Source organism: Babylonia areolata, chromosome 2 (assembly GCF_041734735.1).
Source record: "Babylonia areolata isolate BAREFJ2019XMU chromosome 2, ASM4173473v1, whole genome shotgun sequence".
In the NCBI taxonomy this organism is placed as follows: domain Eukaryota; kingdom Metazoa; phylum Mollusca; class Gastropoda; order Neogastropoda; family Buccinidae; genus Babylonia; species Babylonia areolata.
Window position 1 is genome coordinate 64,376,948 of NC_134877.1, and position 17,522 is coordinate 64,394,469.

General features: G+C 41.2%; 1 protein-coding gene across 7 annotated transcripts in view; it reads right to left on the reverse strand.

The window, feature by feature from the left end:
* Positions 1-793: 793 nt before the first annotated feature.
* Positions 794-17,522, reverse strand: part of LOC143276139 (uncharacterized) — a 54,707-nt gene continuing 37,978 nt past the window's right edge. For all 7 annotated transcript variants that reach the window (XM_076580556.1, XM_076580570.1, XM_076580564.1 and 4 more), the window contains 8 exons: positions 14,492-14,670; positions 13,474-13,517; positions 10,278-10,345; positions 9,390-9,482; positions 7,632-7,738; positions 5,780-5,900; positions 3,203-3,262; positions 794-2,168 (listed from right to left, as the gene is read on the reverse strand). In XM_076580556.1, the coding sequence (XP_076436671.1) occupies positions 3,203-3,262; positions 5,780-5,900; positions 7,632-7,738; positions 9,390-9,482; positions 10,278-10,345; positions 13,474-13,517; positions 14,492-14,670 (672 nt within the window). In that variant the 3' untranslated portion in view covers positions 794-2,168. The remainder of the gene's footprint in view (positions 2,169-3,202; positions 3,263-5,779; positions 5,901-7,631; positions 7,739-9,389; positions 9,483-10,277; positions 10,346-13,473; positions 13,518-14,491; positions 14,671-17,522) is intronic.

Below are 17,522 nucleotides of genomic sequence, written 5' to 3' on the forward strand. Positions count from 1 at the left end.
ATGAGACAGATGATGGTTTCAGCACAAATACTGTAGAAAAAAAGAAATGATGAAAATCTTTTATTTACATGATATAAAAGTGAATTGTACCTCTGCAATAAGTGCAGTTCTTACCAAAACAAAAGACAGACAGACACAGAGACAAGGAGAGAGAAAAAAACCACCTATCCACCATAACCATAAAAAAAGAAATACATATATGATATATATATGAGCTGGGAATACCAATCAGGTAATGTTATTCATATCAGAAAAAGATAATTAAAAACTGCTCCCACCTGAGGTTGAGAAAATAGACTAAAAAATCTCACTGTTTTCATTAAAAAAAAACCTTACTCTTTACACCTGTTTCCAGAACAGGTGAAGACCACTATACCTGAACAGGGTAAAATATGGGATGGTCAACATAAAACATAAAAAAATGTATACAGAGCTTTTGAAACTAAGGACATACAATATTCCTTTAAATCTAATTGCTGACATTATTCAAATTACAAAATTGAAGTAATTGAAAGTCACCATCCTTAGCATTTAAAAGAAAATTCAAATGAACTGGCTTCCTACATTAATATTCACTAATTATATGTATAATATTCATAAAAAATATGTGTAAAAAAAAAGAAAAGAAAAAAAAGAAGATAAAACAAAATGCAAAAGGAATTTCCAGTCTGAAATGGAACATTTTCATTCATATCAAACCTTACCCGCATGTACATGGAAGGCAATTAAGTCTTAACAACTGTTACTTTTTTCACCGAAAAAGAGCACTATTCTCTCCATTTTCTTTCTTAAAAAAAAAAAAAAAAAATTACAGTCAATAGGAGACCAAGTATCCTTTCAACAAATATCCAAGCAGTATCCAAACAACTATTCTGGCCCGAAGTGCACCACTCAGACGGGGGTACCCCTAAGGCCAAAGGCAACACAGTTCCTCTCTCACTGTGATAGACTGACAGGACAGCAGGCACGACAGACAGCAAAGTCAACTGGAAATCACAGAGAACTCTGGTGCCCTTCTGTCTTGTTCCTTCAGCAAGTCCCCAGGGCAGATCTTGGGAGGAGAACATCTCCAACAATATTTGCCGTTTTCCAGTAGTGATCTTTCACACACACACAGACATGCACCCAAGAATACACACGCACACATGCACACATACACTGTGTAAAATGCAGCATAAATGTGAATCAGCTGTGACAAAGGGTCCACTGGTAAACTTACAAATGGAACAGTGAAAATTTGGGGGGAAACACTACTTGTTTTTCTCTCTCTCACACATAAAACAACTGAACAAATGACATTTATGAAACATGCATCAACTCTCTCCCTCTCTCTCTCACACACACATACACATACTCACACACACATACACACACACACATACCGTCACCAGTGAAAATGTTGGACAGATACAGCACGTAGATTTCTATGCTTAATTAATGGGAACCACAACCTTTTATGTCTGTTGAAGGTAAGGTAAACCGAAATAAAACGAGTTTCTTCAAAAACAAAACAAAACAGTGTATCACAATGTGTGGGGGGAACATTCAATGGTGATGGAACTGAATAAATAACAACTAACAACACTACCAAACTGGGTCAACTCAAAGAGCAGGGCAGGACCTAGGATCACAAGCAGCGAATTAACGCTTTGTAACAACTGGTAATCTCAAGCACACACGCACATACCTACAGAAAATGTCAATCTGGTTCGCACCTATTGGTTTTCCCATCTCTCTATATACAGTTTGTGTGTCAAGGAAATTTTTAAATAACAGTATTTTAAAAACGCAGTCTTCAGATGACTTCGATTAACAAACAAAACATGAAGATGAAAACACATCTGCCGTTTAAAAGCAGTTTTTTAAATTCCTGTCAATGGGTCCTTCTTGCCAGATGCATGCACATGTACACACGTTCTCTCTCTGACTCTTGCACACACACACACACACGCACATGAACAAACACACACACACACACACACATACACACACACACACACATACACACACACACATAGTCCTTGTGCAAGAGAGTGAAAACTGCGGACAAAAGAGTTTGTTCTGCAGATGCTGAGGGATGACCATGACAGAGCAGCCAGCCAGCTCTGTTGTGCTGTGGTGATGACAGACTTCACGTGAAGCTGACGCCAGGAACCACAAAGCTACTGCTGTAAAATCAGACATAAACATACACATGTCAAAGGTCACATGTAAACACTGTCAACTTCTGGATGAATACATTACATGCTAACAGAAGAGACTGCCCATGCCCACTTTGGTAAGTCTTTATCAATATACAGATTTCACAAATAGTTGAGTACCACTTCATAAAAGCTGGTATGTTTAAAAACAAAAAAAGAAGTTAAACCAAGAGATGATTTAAAAAATGCAGGTTGCATACGGTCTGCCACTGGCTTCTCTGTTGAATACACAAATTAATGGCCGTTTCTGGCACACATGCCTGATGTTTCAGTCAAACTATTACAATTATTCAGAAGTTCACAGACAAAAACTGTGAAATTTCATTGTAAAAAAAAAAAAAAAAGAAAAAAAAAGAAAGTGTAGATGCAAATGTGTACGTGATGAAAATGATGCTTTCAATCCAATCTCATAAAACCACAAGGAACCAAGGACAAAGCAGTACAGGACTTCAACAGATAGGACTTATGTATGGGGCAGGGGGAAGAGGGACCAAGCCTGCGCTTGAGAGAATTCTGAGAGAGTTCAAGTTCAACTAGGTGTAGGCTTATGAGAACAGACAAAGAAGAGAAAAATGTTCAGACACATTCTTCTTCTTCTTCCAAATACTTTAAATTCTAAAGCAGATTATCATTTCCTCCTCACATTTTCAATTTTTAAAAGCAAGTGTTATCTGTACCAAACAACGGGTACAACCAACCAGCCAACACGCATACATACTCACTCACTCAATCGCACACACAGACTCACTCATCAGACACACACAAACTCACTAACTCACAGACGCACACACTTGAGTACTCACTCACAAACTCACACACACATATACACACTTGCAAATGTCTGTCAAAACTGCGGTTAGCACCACAACATGTGCACAATTGCAAAAAGAACAAAAAATATTTGTCACACACACACACACACACACACACACACACACACACAAAGACTTGTAAAACTGACAGAAGTACAGTGAGCCTGTCTCCTACAAAACAGCTCTTACCTATTGCACCTTTGCGATCAGTTCATCACAGATTGCTGCCAGTTCTTTGTTCTCTTTCACCTGCAACAGTCACCAAAGACCAGTGCTACATAAGACCACTGTAGAAAAAACAGGGTGGTTTACTGAAATGTCGCAAATTGATGGAGAATCATTGACTGAATCAGTTGAACAAAGCTTTGTTTTTATGCTTCCGGAATCCATAAACTGTTAAGTTAAGAATGCCAACTGTACCAAGCAAGATTAAATGAAATTAGAATAGTGTGCTGGTACAAGAATACTGGTCCACAGAGGAGGTAATCATGGTATTAGGTAACTTGTACCTGGAGCAAAATGAGTTGATACATTAACTCCTAAACTGCTGCTGATGTGCATGATAATCAGTGAAGGGCTGTCACCTCATTGAGATAAGACAGTGCTTACAGGTCAGGATTTCAGTCACTATTCTGTATTCAAAGTTCTTCCTCTTGGGATTGTATTGCTTTTCTTCAGCTGAAACAACTGCATCAGTGAAATGTATACAAAAGTAGTAACTGTAATTCATGCCACACTGACCTATTTCACTAAGGTGAGTAGTCAAGGGTTTAATTATAAACTATTTTGCCATAGACAGCACATTAAAAAAACACCAATGCATTAATAAAAACTATTTTGCCATACACAGCCACAAAGCCCTGACACGCTGCAATCTAAAAGAAACATGCACACACAAGAAATGGTCCTTCACATAGGGAGGCAAAACTTGGTAGCATACGTTTCGACAAGTAATTCATCACTTGTACTTGAACCTCACCCTTCACATTCACATTGCATGGTCCCTCACATACGCATACATACCTCTGTCACCACTGTCTCATTCACATGGTGTTAGAGACAGACAGAAAGATAAAAGCAGACTTGTGCAGAGAGACAGATAGGCTAAAAAAGAGAGAAAGGATTGTAAAGACTGACATACAGACAATGCTTACTGCTAGAACTTGGTCATCACCAACACTTAACTCCTGACACACAAATCACAGCTTCACAATCCAATCACTGTTTTATCTTTGCACCACACCTAATGAAAAGATCAAAGCAGGTGCCTTAAAGGAAAAGTTAAAAGGTGAAAAAAAAAAAAAGGTTAAAGGTCCCATAATCCTTTATGCCCATTGTGGCAGTGAATTCCTATCCACTATATCTAAGGTTCGGCACAGAAAGGCGGGGCCCATCCCATCTACCCCACAGAAGGCCTGGCTACAAAGAAGGTGCAGAGTCTGCTGGAAGAAAAGGCAAAGAAAGGATGTGAGGTTCTACTACCCAGACTGCCCCAGCAAACCAGCACTGTGTCTTGAAGACTGTTTCCGCAAGCACCACACACAGCGTTTTTACTGGCGATAGATGCTGGGTGAGTACACCCTTTTCATTCTTTGTGTGGACTGTGTTGGAGTCTTACGGATCTGGACACTGTTGCACAGCCTTGGACAGTGTGTGTGACTGATCAAAACAGTCACAAAAAAGATTGGATCATAAACCTAGTTGATGTTGTAGCACCTACAAGGTGGAATGACAGTCTTGATTTTTTTTCATTGCATTTTATGGAATTTTTGTGTCATATTGACTCATTACTTGAACCTGTGAGCGTTAACATCTTGGTTCATTTTCCTTTCATTTGGTATATACTTTCATGCACTTATCTTCAGTACTTTTTGAAATATAAACAAATTAAGATCACTGGCTTGTTTTTCTTGCTTTTCTGAAAAAATTCTCAGCATAGGCTATAGCAAAATATACTAGCAGTGAAGGGATTAAATGTGTGCTGTATGCATCAGATATGTAGCACCTACATAGACTGGCACTTGTTTTTGTTGTCTGGTAACCATCAAATGACCTGATTTTATCTCAAATGAAGACGTCAGAGAAATATCCCATTGGCCTCTCATGTCTCCATTGGCTGGGACATGTACTGAGGCTCCCTGCAACAAGAATCACATGCCAAGCCCTGAACTGGACACCTACAGGCTGAAGAAAGTTGAACCACTGACAAATAGTGGAGTGAGACCTCAGACTTGTTGACAGATGATGTAGTGACAACAGCAAACTGGCTGAGGACTGCAGAGAATGGAACGCTCTGACTGCCTGAAGAGTCCAACGATGTGAGAGTATTTAAGCCTAGGTAAGTAACCTGATAAACACCAGCCACCATGGTGAAGTGGTTAGTGTTGCAAAATGATGACTGGAAGAATGCAGGTTCGATCCCCAACAGATAAGGGGTTTCTGGCTTGTGGTTGGCTCCTGCCCACAGCTGAGTGTGCTATGGTCTCTAATGGGAAGACTGGAACCATACAGTTGAGGGTCATGACTTCATGGATGCATCTTTGGGAGTGTTGCTCTAATTTCCTGACCATCTTTGTATGTGTCATTATTTCTCAGCCTGGTTGATGCCAGAGTACACAGAGCACAGCTTCGTCAAACCTAATAGGATCCCCATAGCAGCATCTTCATCACCCACCCACCCCCCATCAACATTCATTATCAAAATAAGAAAACAAACATGTCCGAAACTGTGAGGAAAGAAAAGACGTAAGCTGAGAAACAGTTCACCTTTTGTTCCAGTGTGCTCTCCATGCTCTGCACCTGTAGATCTGCTTTGCGTAGCGCCGCCTCCAGACGGGCAATTTCTGAAGCACTGCTCTTCTTGGTCTTCTCTATCTCCTCTGACGCCCTTTTATTCACAGCAAACCACAATGTTTAACTTGATTATTGAGACAAGTCATTCATTCATTCAAATGTTGTTAAAGGTCCACGGTTGAGATCATGTGTGTGCATGTGCCTGTGATACTATCTCAAATAAACAAATGCCTATTTTCCTTTTTTTTTTTTTAAGCCTGCACAAGTCACTTAGGTGATACCCAGTAACTGTGCCCTAAATCTGAATAATCCACTGTTGATTATTAGACCTTAACATTTGTTATCATATCAATCTGTTTCTTGTTTAAAAAAAAAATTAGGGAGTAACAACACTGATTTCCGATTCTCTATATCACAGTACGATGCAGATTGCATAAAATCATAATATGAATGCATCACGTATGTGTTTCCGCTGGTTCAGGTTAAGGAACAAACTCGCGTGCACAATTCCAGCAGCTCAGATTGAGGATCACAAAGAGGTACACAGCACTAGTGGCACAACCCCATACAGGGCTCCATGAACAACAAACGCCATAACCTACTGGATATTATTGTATTGTGTTGTGTTGTTTTGTGTTGTATTTGTTGTGTCATGTTGTTTCGTGTCATATCATGCATGTCATGTCATATCATGTCGTGTCATGTCATGTCTTGTCTTGTGTTATTTTTCTGTCACAATAGATTTCTCTGTGTGAAATTCGGGTTATCTCCCTTGGAAGAGCACACCACCTCAGTGCAGCACTCCCCATATATCAAAATCATTTTTTATCTGTCTACAAGTGAATCTTGTTTTAGTATCAAAATGGACTTTTTGAGACAATCTTTGCGTTGCCGTGGGTTCTTTTATATGTGCTAAGTGAATACTGCACATGGGGCCTGGGTTTATCATCTCATCTGAATCACAAACACCCAGAGGGGCAGGAGTGGGTGGGTGGGACATGGGTTAAAACAACCTGCATGCAATCTCACACCAAGTGGAAACATCTCGGTGGTGTCTTCTTCACATCACTACCATCCCCACTGACCAGTACAAAGCACAGGGCACATATCCCTGTTCTCTTTCTCCAGACAGAACAAATCCCCCCATTTCATTTCCTAGAGGGATCAAATCCCCATTTTGTTTTCCAGAGGGAGCAATTCCCACTTAATTTTCTAGAGTAAACAAATCCCTGTCTCATTTTCTAGACAGAAAAAATCCCTGTTTCATTTTCTGGAGGAAACAAATCCCTCTTACCCTCATGTACCACCTGCCATGTGTTTTAATGTCACAGCAAACACTACCTCCAAAGTGACAGGTGGTCCTGTCATGTTTTCTGCCACAGGAAAGGCATTTATAACCCCCTCTTACCCTCATGTACCAGCTGCAATGTGTTTTAATATCATAAACCATACCTTTATGACTTACTCTTAATCCATTCTCCTACATTTACACTCAGCTGCTGATTCTAGAGCGCAGTACAATCACTTATCTCAAAAAGTAGTGGCCATTGTGAATCAATCAATGAGTAATTAACTCCAGCCAGAAATGGCATTTCATCAGCTAGCAGACGGTGGACTATTAGCGAGACATCTTATCACCGAGTTGCCAAGAAATTTTGACCGAGAGGTGCATACAAACAGGCCTGGTTTGCATCAGTTTGACATGGTACATTACATGACACCAAAACTATCATCACACATGCACTCACTCCAAAAAACAACACAACAAACAACAACAAAAAACAAACACAGAAAAATCCACATCATGTATTTCAGCCGTGCTGACCTTTCCAGCTTTTCCTCAGCCTGTTCCTTGATGACCTGAATCTTCTGCTCTGTCTTCTTCATTTTGTTCTGCAGGTCCTGGACACACTTCTTCAGCACCTCCTCATTCTGTGGAAGGCATTCAAGCATTACAGGTTTACCTAAGTTCATTAACTCTTTCACCGCCGAAGTTTCTGAGTGAAAAACACTCCCCAGTGCCAAATACTTTGGATAAGATGCTCTCAGTCACAGGTTTCGGTTCATTCAAAACAACACAACGGACTTGTTCACTTTGAACTTGGTCAGGGAGCAAAGGTTAGTCATTGTTCTACTGGTGGGAACCTGGCTGCAGCTGTCAAGCTTTGATACAATGTGAAAAACATCAACATGACCCCTTGATGTCGACAGAAGTCGCCAATGGCAGTGCACTGTCCAGTCAACAAAAGTCGTCTGTGGCGGTGAAAGAGTTTAAAAAATCATTATCATTGTTGATATTCATGCTTAATTGTTCAATTCAGTTCAGTTCAGTTCAGTTTCTCATTATGCATCACTGCGTTTGGACTAATCTACATATGCTACACCACATCTGCTGAACAGATGCCTGACCAGCAGCATAACCCAACGCACTTTAGTAAGGCCTTAAGGAAAGACAAAAACAAACAAACAAAATTAAAGGTAAAAACATTAAAATAAAGTGCAGGGAAAGATAAATAGATGGCTAAAGATTGAAATATGACTGCTTAGATTGCTAAGACATATTAGTGGTTCTCTTCAGTCAAAGACCAAGCTCTAAATGCTTTACAAATACAGATATTCAGAGTAATTTGCACAACGGGCTGCCTACCTGGGTAGAGCCAACTGACATTTGCCTTTTAGTGCTAATCTTTTATTGCCTGTGTCATTCAGTCAAGCTTCAGTCACGCTCACACATACACATACACACATGTTTATGTGAGGATTTTACTAGAAAATTTGCCAGGGACAACTCTCTTGTTGTTATAGTTTTTTGGGTTTGTTTTACATATGCTAAGTGCATGCTCCACAGGGGACAATGGTTTATAATCTCATCTGAATGGCAGCTCCCAGACCACCGTTCAAAGTCTAGTGGAGGGGGAGAAAATTCTGAACATCATCTCAAACTCCTGTCAGTGCTATCGTCATCATTATATTTGTTTTCTGTTGTACTGTTGTTCTTTTGTTTTCTCACACTCTCTGTCATTATCATCATCATCATCATTTTTTTTTCTGTTATTCTGTTCTGTTTTTTTCTCTCTCACACTCTTTGTCATTATCATCATCACTATATCTGTCTTCTGTCATACTGTTCTTCCTTTTTCCTCTTGTCATTATGATCATCATTACTTCTTGTTTACAGTAATATATTGTTCTTTGATTTTTTTTTTTCTTAACAAGGTGTATAAATTCAATAAGCTGACTGGATGACCTAATTTCTCATCTGTCTAACTTGCTTAGTTCCAAGAGTCTGATTTCCTCTTTAACCACAACTAGCGCTGTTTAAAAAAAAAATAAAAGAAAGCAAAGAAAAAGATGAAAATGAACAAGAAGAAGAAGAAAAAAAGAAGAAAAGGACAAAGAAGACTACACAGAAAAAGAAGAAGAAGAAAATAAAGAAGGTGATGAAGGAAAAGAAGCTGAAGAAGAAGAAGAAGAAAATAAAGAAGGTGATGAAGGAAAAGAAGCTGAAGAAGAAGAAGAAGAAAATAAAGAAGGTGATGAAGGAAAAGAAGCTGAAGAAGACAAAGAAGAAAATACCACCTACCTGTTTAAAGCCATCGACCACTCCCTTTGTCTTCTCATAGCGTCGGTGCAGGTCAGAGAAAGCAGTCTCCACAGACTGAAGGTCTTCAAGTGCCTGAACAACCACAGAATAAAAAACAGATTAAATACCTTGGCAAAAAAACAAAACAAAATGTGTATGTTTTAATTTGGACACACTGATGTGCATGCTTTATAGTCTTAACTTGTGTGTGTGTGTGTGTGTGTGTGTGTGGTGTGTGTGATGTGTGTGGTGTGCAATGTGTGGTGTGTCGTGTGCGGTGGGATGTTTGTAGTAGATGTGGTGTGGTGGGTGTGGTGTGGTGAGTGTGGTGTGGTGAGCGTGGGATGGGGTGGTTAGTGTGGTGTGGTGTGGTGAGTGCGTGTGCATGTGAGCGTGCAAGCATGCATGAGTGCGTGCATGCATGTGTGCCTTGCTTGTCTACAGACCGGTATTGTGGATTTTTATTTAACTAGTTTTAATCTATTTTTATGACATGCACGATCATGTTTGTGTTTATAATGAAACCTTGATCACACAAGTTTCCATGTGGATTAAAAAAGTGTTTTTGAACTGATCTTACCCTCTGTTCATTCATAAACAGATTTTTTTTCTTACAGAAAGAAATGATTCTCTCTCTTTCTCTGTCTCTACTCATGACAGGATTTCTTTGAAACTTAATTGAACTGACCAAAAAAATTTATCTTCTCTCTCTTATCTCTCTCTTCATGTCCTCATACATATGCAGTTATAATTATGAGCACAATCAGGAAAATGCGATCATGAATGCATGCATGTGTATGAGAAACATACACAAACAAGATACACAACACACACACACACACACACACACACACACAGAACCAAATTGCTCCAAAGGAAAAAAAATACCTGATCTCTCTCTTTTACAACGTCTTGTAAAGACTGCTGAGATGCATTGCTTGTTTTTTCTTTCTCCGCTGAAACCAGAGTTTAAGCCATTAACAAAGTGATGGGTTTATAATAATAACAATTAGTAATTCATATACAATCTGCTGATTAAAAACAAACAAACAAACAAACAAAAACAAAAAACACAGACCACAGAACATAAAACGGCATACAATGACTGGACTAAAGGAAACAACGCATCACACTGTTTCAAATGTGGTAGGAAGGAAACACAAAAATATCACATGGCTTCAAATGTTCCAGGAAGGAAACATGAAAATATCACATGGATTAACAAAATGTGACAGAGAAATGCGAGGCACAAAGACAGAGAGAGAGGGGTGAGAGGGAGGGACAGAGAGAGAAAAAGAGATACAGAGAGAGAGAGAGAGAGAGATAAACACAGAAGAGACAGACAAGTACAGAGAGACAGTCAGGAGAGAGAGAGACAGAAACAGACAGACAAGTACAGAGAGACAGTCAGGAGAGAGAGAGAGAGACAGAGAGAGACAGAAACAGACAGACAAGTACAGAGAGACAGTCAGGAGAGAGAGAGAGACAGAAACAGACACACAAGTACAGAGAGACAGTCAGGAGAGAGAGAGAGAGGGAGAGAGAGAGAAACAGAAACAGACGAGTACAGAGAGACAGTCAGAAGAGAGAGAGAGAGAAACAGAAACAGACAAATACAGAGAGACAGTCAGAAGAGAGAGACAGAAACAGACAGCCGAGTACAGAGAGACTGAGACAAAAACACAAGGACAGAAAAATACAGAGATAGAGACAGAGACAGAGGCTGAATCAGAGAGAATGAAACAGCAGCAGAAAGACAAGAGAAAACCTTGATCTTAATGATTAACCCTTTGACTGCTGCTGGCAAGTACGCCCGTCAGTGAAGGAGTGTCACCTCACTGAGATAAGAACGAGCTTACAGGTCAGATTGTCTGTCAGTCAGTGCTCTGTACTTGAATTTCTTCCTCTTGTAATTGCACTGATTTTGTTCAGTGAAATCAGTGACACCACTGATAAGTACAAAATGTCGTCACAGCCCCACTGACCTCATTTCACCATGACTCAGAAGTCAAGGGGTTAAAAAAACTGGCTGCAGGAGAAACAAAAAGGCAACCAGCTGTTAAATGATGCTGTAAAATGACTTGACTGTGATACATGTGGTATGTGATATAAACATTGGCTATGTGTCTCGTTGGTGTCAGGTCAGGTCTCTACCTGCCACAGGTACCATGTAACCCTGTGCTACCTGTCACATGCGGGCAGATGGAGCTCGACAGCCCGGGAAGGCAGTCCATCTAAGACAAGGAAAAGTCTGAAGTAAAACCCATGAAGTGCTAAGGAATGCAGGACAGTCTCGACATGCATTGACCCTGGGTCCATGGCCATGTCCCGACTTTCAGTAGCCGCGCCCCCGTGCCTCCGAGGAAGGTTTTTGAGCCAGAGGCTAGGACAAGGACAGTCTGATATAAAACCTACGACCTGAGGACCTCACTGTCACCGTCCCAGCTTGCTAGGCTATGGCAGATGAACCACGGGTGTAAAGGGTGGGGCCAGTACTGCGCACACTGCACTCCACCTAAAAATTCCATTGCGCAGGCTTGAAGGACACGTCTCAGACAGCTACAAGAAAAATGTCGGGAACAGAACAAAGGACTGTATGCGACATTCGTCGATCTCACGAAAGCTTTCGACACCGTGAGCAGAAAAGGTCTGTGGGAGATCATGAAACGTCTAGGATGCCCCCCAAAATTCCTCAGCATGGTCATCCAACTACATGAGGAACAGCGTGGACAGGTCAGACACAGCAACGACCTTTCGGAGCCCTTCCCAATTGGAAATGGAGTGAAACAAGGTTGTGTCCTCGCGCCGACCCTCTTCACGATCTTCTTCAGCATGATGCTCCAACAGGCCACTGAAGATCTTGGCGACGACGACGGTATCTTCATCAGATACCGCACTGATGGCAGCCTATTCAACCTGAGGCGGCTACAGGCCCACACCAAGACACTGGAGCAACTCATCAGAGAGCTTCTGTTTGCCGACGATGCTGCCCTCGTCGCCCATACAGAAGCGGCCCTGCAGCGTATAACGTCCTGCTTCGCAGAGGCTGCGCAGCTCTTCGGCCTAGAAGTCAGTCTGAAAAAGACAGAAGTTCTCCACCAGCCTGCCCCACAGGAAGAATTCCACGCTCCTCACATCAACATCGGTGAGACAGAGCTGAAGTCGGTCCACCAGTTCAGCTACCTAGGCTGCACCATCTCGTCTGACGCCAAGATCGACAAGGAGATCGACAACAGACTTGCAAAGGCAAACAGCGCATTCGGCAGACTGTACAAGAGAGTGTGGAACAACAAACACCTGAAGAAAGACACAAAGATCAGCGTGTACAGAGCTGTTGTACTGCCCACCCTGTTGTATGGCTCCGAAACCTGGGTCACCTACCGGCACCACTTACGACTGCTTGATCGCTTCCACCAGCGCTGCCTTCGCACCATCCTCAGCATCCACTGGAGTGACTACATCACAAATGTCGAGGTCCTGGAGCAGGCAAAGACTATCAGCATCGAGGCAGTGCTGCTAAAGACCCAGCTACGTTGGGCAGGGCACGTGTCCAGGATGGAGGACCACCGCCTGCCCAAGATCGCGCTGTATGGCGAACTGTCCACTGGCCACCGTGACAGAGGAGCACCCAAGAAGAGATACAAAGACTCCTTGAAGAAAGCTCTCGGTGCCTGTCACATTGACCATCGCCAGTGGTCCGCAGTAGCCGCTGATCGAGAGACCTGGCGACGCACCATCCACCAAGCTGTCTCCTCCTTCGAAAACAACCGCAGGGCCAGCCTTGAGGACAAACGCAGAAGGAGGAAGAACCACGACGCTGCAGCCGCGAACCCAGACCAGACTTTCCCTTGCAACCGCTGCGGCCGACTCTGCTTTTCCCGCATTGGCCTTGTCAGCCATGAGCGTGCCTGCATCAGACGTGGACAACGCCCTTCCTAGATCTTCGTCAGCGAAGCCAGGCCATGATGATGATGTGTCTCGTAAAATTTCTGTTACCATCCATGTGCACGCATACAGATGAACAAGTCACATGCATGCTCCCAAACACACAGAGTACGAAATAAAAGAAGTGGTGAATACTTACACTGCAGCTGTCCAATAGTCTTTTCAAATTCACCCATCACAGTCCTGCACACACAAAACTCAGGATGAGATGTCCAGGAAGGGCACAAAGTTACTGAAATTACAAAACCAGCAATACTAAAAGTCCTTGGGTTAATCCCTAACCTCCACTCCAAAATGTTTTGGGGATCAAATTTATCATACATATAAGACATAGTTGTTTTAAACAGCGGATAATAAAATATAGTGAAAAACAGAACTCAGGAAGGAAAATCGTAAAAAATATTCATACTGATTGGTGTACATTTACGTTTATTATTCAGTGTTTTACAACATCATTTTTGTTTACAATAGATATCTTTTCTTTGGGTTCTGCTTAAAACTGAAACAAGGTGATCTTCATATCTTCATTCCAAACTGACTGGTATACAACAGGGGCCTATAAAATCTTTCCGCTTGTCACGCCCATCATGCATACTATAGTTTCAATAGACAATATCACTGTTATTCAGACTCATGGAATAAGTCTGTGAAAACCTTAAGGCTTGGCCAATACACAAGGTATATATGGAAAGCGTTCATCCCCAAAATGCCCATGGCCTCTTACCCAAATCACCCATCCCCCCCCCAACCCTGCCCCTCACACACACTCACACACACTGGAATCAAGACCAAAGCCTCATTTGAAGGGGTGGGAACATGAATCACATTCTGGAGAACATAGCATTCATGATCCCATCTCCCATGTAAAAACAAAAACAAAACAAAAAACCAAAAAAAACCAAATTAGTAGAAAATTCAAACTGACAAGAGAGAGACAGAGACAGAGAGAAAGAGAGAAATAGAAACAGAGACAGAGAGAAAAAAGAGAAAGAGAGAGAGAAGGAAGAGAGAGACAGAGGGAGAGACAGAGAGCGAGAGTGAGAAAGAGACAGAGACAGATAGAGAGAGACAGAGAGAAAAGGAAGAAGAAAGTAAACACAGGTAGAGAGAGAGAAAACAAAAGAAGGATGCAAAAACCAGAAGAGTCACAGGCCCACCTCATGTCGTCATTGGTTTGCCGCAGTTTCTTGTTGGCCTCTTCCAGCGTGGCGAGGCGCGTGTCCCGGTCGGCCAGCTTGCCGCCCCACTCCTTCTCCTTGGCCAGCAGCTGGGCCTGGAACGTCAGCTCCAGCTCCTGCCGCAGCTTGTTCCAGTCAGACTGCGAGTACTTCAGCACCTAGAGAGTGCACACCCACACACACACAGCCAGGGTACAGTTCTGTTCAAAGGGGACTGAGTGCTTTAGCACCAGCTGAGTACTTCAGCACCTACAGTGTACTCCCATACACATCTAGGGTATAGCTCTCTTCAAACATCAGCACCTATAGTGTACTCCCATTCACATCCAGGGTACAGTTTTGTTCAAAGGTGCTTTCGCACCAGCTGAGTACTTCAGCACCTAGAGTGTGCACACCCCCACACACATCCTGGGTACAGTTTTGTTCAAACTTCAGCACTTATAGTGTACACCCACACACATCCAGGGTACAGTTCTGTTCAAAGGGAACTGAGTGTTTTAGCACCAGCTGAGTACAGCACATAGAGTGCACACCCAAACACATCCACAGTACAATTCTGTTCAAACTTCAGCACCTAGAGTGTACTCTCACACACATCCAGGGTACAGATCTGTTCAAACTTCAACACCTAGAGTGTGCATACCCACACAGATCCAGGGTACAGTTTTGTTCAAATGTGACTGAATATTTCTGCACTGACTGAGTACCATACTTAAACATCTAGTGTACAAACCTCCATGTTACAGTCTGTTTGAAATACTGAGTGCTTTAGCACTGAGTACCTCAGCACACTGATGTGTCTAAAAAACATCCTGGTTACAGTTAGTTAAAAAAACAAAAAACAAAAAGAACACAAAAAACTACCCTGAGTTTATGGTTTATCTATCTTTTGGGCATGAAAAAATAATCTGAATTTGGTTGAAACAAAATCATATAATGTGTGTGTGTGTGTGTGTGTGTGTGTGTGTTTACGTGTGATAATAGTGGAATGAGTGAAGTTTGTTTTATTCACAATGAGTTGGTGGTTTCTATTTGAAAAACATCTGCAACAATCCTTGCATGTGAATTTAACAACAATAATTATGTTAATATTAAGGACAAATATTGTTATAGATGTCTCTTAAATTAAAAAAAATGACCCATCAAAATAACAATTATAAATGTATTTACTGTATGATACTCTTCTATAACTTTAAACTCATTATAATAACAAGCATAAATGCATTACAATTATACTCCAGTCACATAAAACTGATCATAATAAGCATAAATGCATATAACGAATTATACTTTTCTTTCATAACATGCCATAATATCACAAACAATGAACAACCACAAAAAAAATAAAAGAAACCTGTTATAAAATTTAAAAAAATTAAATGCATGATGTGAGTGGATAACAAAGTGTAAGCAATGAGCTACAGCTTGCCCAATTCTCATAAATGATACAGACTAAAAAAAAAAACAATTAGTAAAATCAAAAACTTGTAAGTTTGGCTTAATTTTAACAGGCCCAGCCAAAATCAACAGAGAAGCATGGTAGTTAATAAACAGAACATTTCAGAACCCATTCAAGAAAATGTTTGAACTGCTCTGTTGTTTGTAGGTACCATATTAACAGTTAGAGTAAGTGGTCATGTGAAACATTTAGCAAGAACCAGTCTGTCATTGTACGGACAATATCATTGTTAGTGTTGAGTGAAATATGTTGTAATCTCCAGTTGCACAGTGCAGATATGCATTTCAAGAACATTCACACTCATCACTCTTGCTCACTTTCAGAGTGCCCTGCTTTTCAGGAAAACAACTTTACAACAGAAATACTCTGTATTGGGTGATTACAAATTTCAAGAGCAGATAAGCAAGGAGGCACGGTGGCACAACTGGTCAGGCATTTGACGTCTGATGCAGTGTTCACCAGTAATCAGGGTTCAAGGCCTCGTTTCGGCATGGTGTTGTGTCCTTGGGAAAGGCACAGTACCTTGATTTTCCTCACTCCACCCAAGTGTGAATGGGTACCTGACTTTGTTTGGGAAAGGTTAAAAAGTGGAAGGAGAGGATTGGCACCTGCATTCCCCTAATGACACTATGACGTGGGCCAAATTACAATGGGTATCAAACAAAAATAAGCAGCTTCTAAAACAAAATGAACTCTGACTACGGTCGGGCTGCTACTGGAGAAGACTGCAAAAAATGACTGAGAGTAAATTGTAACACTTCTAAACAACAAAACCAAATGCTGAAAATGACTGAGACTAACATTTCTAAAAAACAAAATGAAATGCTAATTCTTTGCAGCCATGGGAAATGGGAAGGGGAGGGGGAGGTGGGGGGGGGGGACTGCAGGGTAAGAGGAGGGGGGAAGGGGGGAGCACACACATAAGGAAAAAAAAAAGCACAAAAAAAGCATTAAAGTAGCACAACAAACCCTGTTTATTTCTCAACAACTACCAACACAATCTCGCTGGAAGGGGTGTGGTGGAGTGGAACATAAGCAGACACTTTCTGACTGTTATGCACACAAGAGACAAATCAACCAATCAATCCATTTTCTGGAAAACACACTACATGTTAAACACAACAGAAACAAAGTATCCAATCCAGTATATAACTACCAACATCAACTATCACGAACAAAGTCTTCACTCCTTTCAAAATGTAAATTGATTAAGAATTTACATGCATTAAAAATTAATTTAAAAAAAACAACAACAAAAACCAACAACAAAAGAACACCTAGACTGAAGTGACTGTAACAGTTAGTCTAATGTGTGTGTATGTGTGTGTGTGTGGGAGCACGCGCAAATGTGCGTGCTTGCTGATTTAATTGTGTGCATGTGAATATGTGTAACTGTGCATTGTGTATACGTGTGTGAATGCATATGCCCACATTTCTGTTATATGTGTATGTGTATGTGCAATGTGTGAAAGAGAGAGTGAGAGATTCCTGTAGGTGGGTCTAAGTCCGGCTGTTGTTTAACATTACTATTAGCCACATAATAACACACAA